The sequence below is a fragment of the Anastrepha ludens genome, chromosome 5 (genome assembly GCF_028408465.1).
Source record: "Anastrepha ludens isolate Willacy chromosome 5, idAnaLude1.1, whole genome shotgun sequence".
Classification (NCBI taxonomy): Eukaryota; Metazoa; Arthropoda; class Insecta; order Diptera; family Tephritidae; genus Anastrepha; species Anastrepha ludens.
The window spans coordinates 90,653,442-90,664,297 of record NC_071501.1 but is presented as its reverse complement, the minus strand read 5'-3'; the positions used below and the strand labels follow the sequence as shown (position 1 = coordinate 90,664,297).

Below are 10,856 nucleotides of genomic sequence, written 5' to 3'. Positions count from 1 at the left end.
ACCGAAACCTACTGGAGATATAATAAATAAATACGGTGGGGGTCCATTTCAACTTTTTCTTTCGTTTGCCGACCGACCCTGTCTAATATATTTCTATACCAGTCAGACATGACAAATTCAGATCACACCCTGTCGCAGTTTTTTCTACATTGGCGAGTGCACTGTCTTCTATTCGATAGTGCAAACAAATTTGAAAATTATACGCACCACTATAAATACAAAGCTTTTTGCACATTTTTTTAAGTCAAAAACTCGAATTCGGAAAACATAAAACTAATTATGTCTTTACTTTCTTCGTTCATTACAGTTGCCTTTTTGCCGCAGCACACGCTCTCCGCACCCCTGACGACTTGCAGGCGAATGCACTTGCTGCCTTGCGCCTAGAGCGCGCTCGCTCACTGGAGCCATGCAATCAAACAGACACCGAAGTATGCCCACCGAGTAAATACCGCCAACCGAGCGGCGAATGTAACAACGTCTCGCATCGTAAGTGGGGCGCACGTGGCGATGTGCTGCTACGTCTCCTCGCACCCGACTATGCCTATGGCATTAGCCAGCCACGCACCTCACATGGCACACACGCCCTACCCGATGCCAGCGCCATTATCGATCAGCTGCAATATCATGTCGACGCCGAACTGCGGCATCCGCATATCACCGCCATGCTACCAGCCTGGGGACAATTATTGGCTAACGATTTGTACGAAGTGAGTCAGCTGTCGACCAGTACGAAGTGTTGCAATGAAAATGCCAGCTCTAAGAACCCGGAGGAGCTGCAACAGTGCTATGTGCGGCGTGGAGTAGATTGCAAGGAATACAAGCGATCAGTGCCCGCCTACGATGCGGAAGCTTGCGCGAGACGTAAGTTGGATTTTTTTGGCACGTACTCTCGTACCCTTGGCATAAAATTGATCAATTTTTTTACACTTCCAGGTCAACGCGAGCAAATGAATGTAGCCTCAGCTTACATAGATGGCTCGGGTCTGTATGGCGCTACGGTGCGGGATATGCAAGATTTGCGCACTTACATTAGCGGTGGTGTTAAGGTGGAATCGTGCAAATATTGCCAGCTGACTAGTGCTTCGGGCGCGCTACATCGTGCGCTATTGCAAGAACATAACAACATCGGTGAGCAGTTGGCGCATTTAAATCCGGATTGGTCGGAGGAGGATGTTTTCTTCGAGGCGCGCCGCATTGTGACCGCACAAATTCAACATATCACCTATAGTGAATTCTTGCCTCTGGTGTTGGGTCAGGAGACGACCGCCAAGGAAGGACTGAAGTGAGTTGGGATTTGAAAGCACACTGGGATGATTTTTAATCATTTATTTCTTCATTCTTTAGACTCACTGCCGAGAAGCACTCATCCAACTACTCGAGCACCAATCGCGCTGGCGTTTATAATGAGGTCGCCAATAGCGCATTCCCCGCATTCCTCACTATGTACCCGCCAGAGATGGTTAGTCGTAAAGCAGCTGTCATAGTTTTTTAATAATCCTAATCACAAATCTGATGACATTTTCAACTTATTTCCTCTACAGATCTCGCATTCCATGTCAGCTACACAACTGCTTTCGGTTGCTGCTTTGCAGAAGTCGCTGATTCCTGCCATCAAAAATGAAGATGGTTGGACTGAGCTGGCTTTGGCCATACACCGTGGACGTGATCATGGCATTCCCTCTTATCGTAACGCTTTGGATATGTGTCAGGAGCAGTACTCAGGCGCAGACTCTGCTAATATCACTTTCGAAGTTTTGGCCAAAATCTCCAACATACCTGAGGAACACATCACCAGTTTGAGAGATATCTATCAGTAAGTGCACTAAGCTAAGAAAAGAAATAAAGCAAGCAACTGTAAGGCATTCCGATGCCGCGTCACTCGAGTATAAATCGATTATTCACACATTCACATTTTCGCAACTTTAGAAATGCGGACGACGTCGATTTGCTAGTGGGCGCACTCCTTGAAGATCCTGCTGTTGGCTCTCTGTTTGGACCAACGATTACCTGTTTACTGAAGCGTCAATTCGAGCTGCTTAAGAAGTCTGATCGCTTCTGGTATGAAAATGATATTCCTCCTTCATCATTCACTTTGGTGCAGCTGAAGAGCATACGTCAGACAACGCTTGCTGGCTTGCTCTGCACCTCCAATCAGGTCGAGAAGGTGCAATCGAAGGCGTTCATACGCGAGGATAACTTCTTGTAAGATGACTTTTGACACGCTTTGTACTTGCTTTGTATGTTAACATATCAATACACTTTCATCCACCTAAAGAAATTCAGTGCTCGACTGCGCCCAAATTCCCACATTGGACCTACATCCCTGGCAATCCAATCCCGAGTCGGCTGAGCTGCACGAGCACGTTGAAATGGAACCTGAAGTGAAAGAGGCTATTAGTGAAATAAATATTGAGCTGTTGGAAGCTGCCGTGGAACGCGCAAAGATTGAATTGGAGGAACGCAAACGTTTTGAATACGAATCGTGGTTGTCGAGTAAGTTTTTGTTCCCTTCCACATTTTCACATTTCCGCATTAAAGCGTAATGCCTTAACACGTAACACTGTAATTTTCATATTATGTGCATTTTTTGCTCACTTACAGATGGTGGCATCAGCGCCAAATCACCCGATGGTGTCGCCGCCTCATTCAGCAAGGCCAATCGTAATGCGCTCGCACTTGCCAACTCTTCGCTCATGTTCGAGTTGACTTCCAATGAGATTTTGAATACCCTGAACTCCATCAATCGTCGCAAACGTCAAGCATTCGACAGTAACTTTAATCGTAATGAGCTTTCAGAAACACTTCAAACCATCGATATTAATGCCATTCTCGGCGGTACGACTCAGCAGGTGAAGGCCGAGTGCGATGATCCGTTGATTGCTTGTGACACATCTTCGCCCTTCCGTACTGTCACCGGTTACTGCAATAATTTACGCAATCCGAACTGGGGCAAATCACTGACCACATTTTCGCGTCTCTTACCTTCGCAATATGACGATGGCATCAATAAGGTGCGTCTACTGTCGGTCACCGGCAGCCTGCTGCCCAATCCACGCACCATCTCGACTGTTATCCATCCGGATATCTCCAACTTACATACGCGCTACTCTTTGATGGTCATGCAGTTCGCACAGTTTCTCGATCACGATCTCACGCTTACCCCAATTCATAAAGGCTTCCACGAATCTATACCCAGCTGTCGTCGTTGCAATTCGCCACAAACTGTACATCCGGAATGTAATCCATTCCCGGTGCCGCCCGGTGACTATTTCTTCCCCGAAGTGAATGTGACCAGCGGTGAACGTTTCTGCTTCCCTTCAATGAGATCGTTGCCTGGTCAACTGACTTTAGGTCCACGCGAACAGATCAATCAGAACACTCACTTTTTGGATGCGTCCATGATTTACGGTGAAAATCATTGTGTCGTGAATAAGCTGCGCGGCTTCGGTGGCCGCTTGAACTCTACCATACGTTCGTTTGGCAAAGAGTTACTGCCGCAATCCAATTCTCATCCCGAATGCAAGTCACGCAACAACCTCTGCTTCATTGGCGGTGATGAACGTGCCTCCGAGCAGCCAGGTCTCACTGCTTTGCATACCATTTTCCTGCGCGAACACAATCGCATTGTCGAGGGACTGCGTGGCGTGAATCCACACTGGAACAGCGACCAGTTGTTCTATCAAGCGCGTCGCATAGTTAACGCCGAATGGCAACAAATGGTGTTCAATGAATTCCTGCCACGTGTGCTCAGTTGGAATGCTGTGAATTTGTATGGCCTCAAGTTACTGCCTCAAGGTTACTACAAGGACTACAATCCCTCCTGCAGTCCCATCATCTTTAACGAATTCGCTGCTGCCGCTTTCCGTATTGGGCACTCACTGTTGCGCCCACATATTCCACGCTTGAGTGTAAACCACCAACCTGTCGACCCACCACTCTTGTTGCGCGATGGATTCTTCCGCATGGATGCCATTCTGCAGGTAAGAAAAGTGATTTCATTAATTGTTCAATAGAAGTGAATAAACAAATATCTAATTTTTGCACAGCCCGGCATTATTGACGAGATCACGCGCGGTCTAGTCGCCACCCCCATGGAAACTTTAGATCAGTTCATTACTGGTGAGGTAACCAACCACTTGTTCGAGGATCGCAAAATTCCCTTCTCTGGTATTGATCTTATTGCGCTCAATATTCAAAGAGGTACACAATAGTTTACTTTCCTGAGAACCTGTGATAATTTTTTTTGTCTATATTTAGCACGTGACCATGGCATACCCAGTTACAACAACTATCGCGCTCTCTGCAATCTGAAACGCGCCACTACCTGGAGTGATCTCAGTCGCGAAATACCGAATGAAGTTATTAACCGTTTCAAGAAAATCTATGCATCCGTTGACGATATCGATCTCTTCCCTGGTTCTATGACAGAACGTCCATTGCAAGGTGGTTTGGTTGGCCCTACATTGGCTTGTATCATTGGCATTCAATTCCGTCAGCTGCGTAAATGTGATCGGTTCTGGTGAGTTGTGACGCATTTGTGTAATGGTGTGAAATTAGAGAAAGAAGTAAACAAAAAATTCTTTCCAGGTATGAGAACGCTAATCCTGAAATACGTTTCACCGAAGCGCAACTGGCTGAGATACGTAAGGTCACACTGGCTAAAGTTCTTTGTGAAAACTTGGAGGTTCCTGGCGACATCCAACGTGCTGCCTTGGATCTGCCCAGCAATTTCCTGTGAGTAGACAATTCAAATTATATTTATTTCTACTTTTCATTATCAAAAGTCTCAAAGCACATGGAATTTGATAAAAGAAAATATACCAAAATCGGTGTTCAAGTACAGGGCTACTTATTTAAAAAAAAAAATATTTAATAAAAATAATAAATAAAAAAATATTTAAAAAAATTAAATTTTTTGCTGATCTAAAAAACATTATTTGAAAAAATGTAATTTTTGGTGCTTATTTAAAGAAAAGTTATTAAAAAAAGGTATTTTTTAATAATTTAGAAAAACCACCTTTTTGAAGAAAATGAGTTAAAAAACACTAAATTGTTTGGTAATTAGAAAAACGGTTATTTAAAAAATGAATTTAAAAAAATTCCAGTGTTGATAATTGAAAAAAAAAATTTATGACTAAAAAAAAATTTGTTTGAAACATTATTTAAAAAATTCCATTTATTGCTCATTTTATTTGAAAAACTTTAATTTCGTGATAACTAAATACCAAAGTTATTTGAAAACACAAATAAATTTTACGAGAATTTTATTTTGTTCAAAATTACGAAAAAAAGTTATTAAAAAATAATACTTAAAAAATTTAATTTTATAAAATAATATTTAGTATTGAAAAAATTAAAATAATATTTAGTAAAAAAAAAAATTTTAAAGCAATACATATTTTGATAATTAAACCAAACAGTTATTTCCATTCTTTGTTTTTGATCTCTAAAAAATTTATTTCAAAACATTTATTTTTTGATAGTTAAAAAAAAGGTATTTGACAAAAGTTAATTTTTTGTTAATTTGGAAAAGAGTTATTTGCAAAAAAAATTTTTTTAACAAAGTTATTAAGTAGACATTAATTTAAAAAAAGTTTATTTGTTGGTAATTTAAAGAAAAATTGCTTAAAACAAATGGTCCATTAATAATTTAGAGCAAAAAATTATATTAAAACTATTGTTTTGATTATTAAAAAACATAAAAAAAAAAATTATTTGAAAAAATATTAAATTAAAAAAAAAAAGTTATTTAAAAAATTATTCGTAAAATTATATTTCTTGATAACTAAAACGAAAAGTTATTACAAAAGAGTAAATTTGAAAAAAATTTATTTTGAATATACAAAAAAAGATTTAAAAAAATAAATTTTTTATAATTCAAAAGGAAATTATTTGAAAAAAAAATATTTTTTTAATAATTTAAAAACAAATTTATTCAAAAAAAATTATATTTTTTTTTTGTTTTTATTACAAACGAATTAATTTCAATAAAATTTTATTTTAAATATAAAAAAAAAACATTTTTACAAAATTTGATTTTTAATTAAAAAGTAGAAAAAAAACATAATTTAAAAAATCCAATTTTTAGTAAACCAAAAAGCAAGTTATTTGAAAAAAAAAACAATATTGTTTTGATAATTAAAAGAAAAAGTTCTTCAAAAAAAATTATCAGGTGCCTATGAAATGAGACTTTCAGCTATTAGTCCATAGATGTCGCAAGGAGTATTTTTAAACCTTTCCAAAAGTCTTGTTTTTTTCGTCTGCCGTCTGTCAACAATATTCAGTTCATTGTTTGTTACGTTTCATACAACAATGCATTTTTGTCGCTCTTAAAAATGTCGAATTTCGTGCCTTCAAACTACAATTTGCGGACATCGTGAAACCACTTGTGAAATGCTGCTCTCCCGGTTCAAAAGGAAGTCTTTTTGCATCGAACTGTTACAGGTGATGAAAAATGGGTCTATTTCTCCAATCCCAAGCTTAAACGATCGTATGGTCCGACCAGCCACAAGCAAAAAACAACGGCCAAACCAAATCGCTTCGGCCGCAAGACAATGCTGTGTGTTTTCTGGGATCAGCGTAGTATGATTCGGTACGAGCTATTAAAACCAGGTGAAACAATTGACGGTGTACGCTACCAACGACAATTGGCCGATTTGAATAGCGCTATACACCGAAAACGCACAGAATATGCCGATCGGCGTCACAAAGTAAGAACAAGAGCGACCCGGGAATTAATCCGTACGATTCGGAACCGCTGGTGCATGTGGCTTACTCACCAGACTTGGCGCCTTCCGATTATCATTTGTTTGCATCGATGGGGCACGCAGTTCCCGAGCAGCGCCTCAATTTTCACGATGAAGCCAAAAAATGGCTCGATGATTGGCTTGCGGCCAAGGACGGCCAATTTTTTTGGCGCGGCATCCACAAATTGCCTGAGAGATGGGAAAAATGTGTCGCCAGCGATGGCTATTATTTCGAAGACTAAATTTGTAACCATTTTTTGTTAATAAACGTTTGAAATTGAAAAAAGTCTCATTTCATAGGTATCTACCTGGTAACTGAAAAAAAGTTATTTTGTGATAATTTAAAGAAAATTTGTTAATAAGAAAATATTATTAAAATTCTTTTTTATAACTTAGAAAAGGAGCATTAAATAAGAAAAAGTGCGTTGTTTAATAATTAAAAAAAAAAAATTTCAAAAAAATAGTATTTTTTATTAGTTTAATAAAAAGCTATGTGGAAAATATTAATTTTTTGATAATTAAAGAACAAAAAATTAAAAAAAAGGAACAAAAAATTATTTAAAAAGAACAAAAAATTTTCTAAACGTTTTGTGTTTTGATAATTAGAATAAGTTATTAAAAAAAAAAAATTTTTATTACTTTAAAAAAAGTTATTTGGAAAAACATTAATTTTTTGGTAATTAAAGAACAAAAAGTGATAAAAAGAAATTATTTTAAAAATTTTGTGTTCTGGTAATTAGAATAAGTTGTTTAAAACAAATAATTTAGAAAAAAGTTAAATTGTTTGATAATTTAAAAAAATATTGTAGTTATTTATAAAACTGTTTATAAAAATAAATTTCAAAAATATTATACGTTTCGATATTTTAACGTAAAATTCTTTGAAAATATTTATTTTTAATAATTTAAAAATTTCCAACTTTTAATAAATTTAATGCAATTTAAAAAAATTGTTTTAAAGCTGATCGCCTAGCCGCTAATGCTTTTAAAATTATTGTGATTGTAATTCATTACTTTTCCAATTTAAAAAAAAAGAAAAAAAATGTATATATTCCATCAAAAGGCTTATAGAATTATACCCGTTTATTTTTTAATAAAAATAATGGTCTTTAAGCTGATACTGAATATGTTAAAACTTTTTCGATGAACTCCAAATACGATTTTTTCTTTTTTGACATTTTTCTCTTCGATTTTTTTACTCCTCTTATCTCTCTCTCTCTCTCTTTCTTCCAGCAATCCACGCGTGCCCTGCTCATCCATGCCGCAAATCGATCTGAGCCTCTGGCGTGAAAATGTGCAAGGCTGTCAAATTGGCAACAGACATGTACGCGTTGGCGAGTCTGCATTCCCCTCACCTTGCACCAGCTGTGTGTGCTCAGCCGAAGGCGTAAGTCAAAATTTTAAATTTTACCTAATCATAAAACTTTTGATACACATTTTTCATAATTGAAGCAAATACTAATGTCTAAATGTCTTTGCTTCTTGCAGCCACAATGCGCCTCGCTACGCATTACCGATTGTGGTCAACTGATTCGCCAATGGCCCAAGGACGCCATTCTGCGTGACGAAGTGTGCAACTCACAGTGCGGCATCTACTTGAATGGCAATGGCAATGGTAACTTTGCGCAGGCGCGTCAAGCTTCAGTGCAGGCACCAGTGCGCGTGCAACGTTCGCGTCCACAAAACATTTTCAAATTCCCCGATCTGACACCGTTCATTGCGTCTTTGTAAATGAAAGTATGAAATGGTGCAGGAAGTAGATGCAAAAGGCATTTCGATGAAGAAAAATATCAGAAAGCGAACACTTTTTGATTGACGCTATTTAGTGAAATAAGTTAAGATATATGGAGATGAATGAAAACAAAGCGAAAGAGAATAAGTAAAGAAAAAGCAGCGTGAACTGCAACACGAAACTGCAATGCTTTTACCAGCTGGGTGTCAGCAGCAGGCAATACTTATTTAAATTTAATTGTAAATAAACTCAAAGAAAAAAACGCACTTTACTACCACTACACAGGCACTTAAACGCTTGCAGGTGCCTGCGCATATACGCTTGTGCGGATAAGTGCATGTGTATATGTAGTTTTTTGTATGTATTGTGTATGTATAAGCGAGCGCTTCTGGACGCTCGGCATGAGAGAGTAGACACCTGTGTTCAAAATAAGAGGAGTGTGAATAGTGGGAACTTTTGATAATTCACATTTTTTAGACTTAATTTTGAATATTTTTTTATAAAATCACAATTCATTCTACACCTAAAACTCTACAAAAAAAAAATGCAAAAATCAAAGGAAAATCAAAAGTAAAAATAAAATCAAAAAATCTACCAAAAATATGCAAAAATCAAATTTCGAAATTAAAAAAAAATATAAAAAAATGTGAACAAAATTTTTGTTTTTGTATGCAGAATTAAAAAAACAATTTTGGGTATGCAGTTCTATAGTCCATCCAATTCTGGCGCAATAAAGTGCAAGTTTGAAGTGACTACAAATTTTCATTGATTTTTGATTATTTTTTTCGCAGACAGAGTTGTGCATTTTCTGCCACTTTAAAAATACCTGAAATTTTTTGTTGGTTTTTTAATAAATGTAAAAATTAATTATCAATCATTTACTGTCATCATTACTTCAAACACAGGTGTAGTTACTTGTGGTCAATTAGAACGTGAAAGTATAAATTAACTGAAAAAAGAAAATATACATTTAATATACAGTAAAAGAAAATGGAAGTAAAAACCTCAAAGACTTACATATTTACTTCTAGCATGTAAAGAAATAATACATAAGTATGTGAATAATCAGCCAATATGTATTTTCTTACCTCTCCTCTACTCAACTTACACTTCTTATCCTTCAACTATTTCAAACACTTTCCCGCTTTTTGATATTTTCACACCCAAAGTAAAAAATAAAAAGTAAAATCTTCTCACACTACCTTCAATCTATGTCTCGGAATTTCTCGCTGCTTCCCAACTTAATATTTTCAATTACCCCAACTGCCTTGTAGAGTTTCATATACATATATACATACTTATATATATGTAATACCTGTAGTGAAATATGAAAATAAATATTTGTACTTACTTAGTTCTAGAATTTATTTTATTTTTGTTATATCTCTCTCTCTCTCTCTCTCTCTCTCTCTCTCTCTCTCTCTCTCTCTCTCTCTCCCTCTCTCACTAACTCTGTCCATTAGCATTACTACTACAAAGATTCTAATTCTTTTCTCTCTTTCAAATGCAAATTTAAATAATTTTTTAAGTCCAATATTTACTGCATCTTTTGTATGGTCTTCATACTTACACTTTTTATCTTCGCAATATTTATTTGAATGTATAATTTATCGAACGCCCCTACACTTAAAACTTTCCTTATAATTAATTTCCTTTTTATACAGCCGCTGAGAAAGCGGAAATAATTATGTACTTAGCTTACGATATTTTTTGTAATTTTGTAATTTTGTTAAAATATATTTTATTGTGAATTACACATAAATATACTATATGAACATAAAACGAATATTTTTACCCAGTGAATAAATGCCACAAAATAAAAATATGGGCAAATGAATGTCCGAAAAATTTATACAATTTTTGGTTTTTCTAAAAATCACTAGAAATATTTAATAGGACTATCAATAAGTTCGTGCGGTTTTTTTTCGAAATTTGAAACTTTATTGACGTAAAATGGTTACAAATTTAATATTCAAAATATTGTCCATCGCTTACTACTACTTTTTCCCATCTTTCTGGCAATTCACGGATTCCCTTTGTGAAAAATTCGGTCGGTTTTGCCGCAATCCACGAATCGATCCATTTTTTGACTTCATCGTAATTACGGAAGTGCTGGTCAGCCAGGTCGGAAGAGATAGTAATCGGATGGCGCAAGGTCTGGACTATACGGCGGGTGGGGTAGGACATCCCATTTGAGCGTTTCTAAGTATGTTTTGACCACTTGTGCAACATGTGGCCGAGCATTGTCATGTTGCAAAATAACTTTGTCGTGTCTATCGGCGTATTGCGGCCGTTTTTCTCGCAGTGCTCGGCTCAAACGCATCAATTGTCGTCGGTAGACATCCCCCGTAATCGTTTCATTCGGTTTCAGTAGCTCA

The 10,856-nt window shown here is 36.6% G+C and overlaps 1 protein-coding gene across 1 annotated transcript; it reads left to right on the top strand.

Moving 5' to 3' along the window:
- Nucleotides 1-215: 215 nt before the first annotated feature.
- LOC128864804 (uncharacterized) lies at nucleotides 216-10,098 on the top strand (the record flags this gene model as incomplete). The annotated part of the gene is made up of 12 exons (XM_054104563.1): nucleotides 216-861; nucleotides 934-1,282; nucleotides 1,345-1,459; nucleotides 1,542-1,813; nucleotides 1,927-2,202; nucleotides 2,276-2,493; nucleotides 2,602-3,980; nucleotides 4,047-4,200; nucleotides 4,258-4,519; nucleotides 4,588-4,734; nucleotides 7,980-8,133; nucleotides 8,235-10,098. Coding segments are annotated over 12 exons (4,215 nt in total), but the record flags the coding sequence as incomplete, so codon positions are not given.
- Nucleotides 10,099-10,856: the final 758 nt, after the last annotated feature.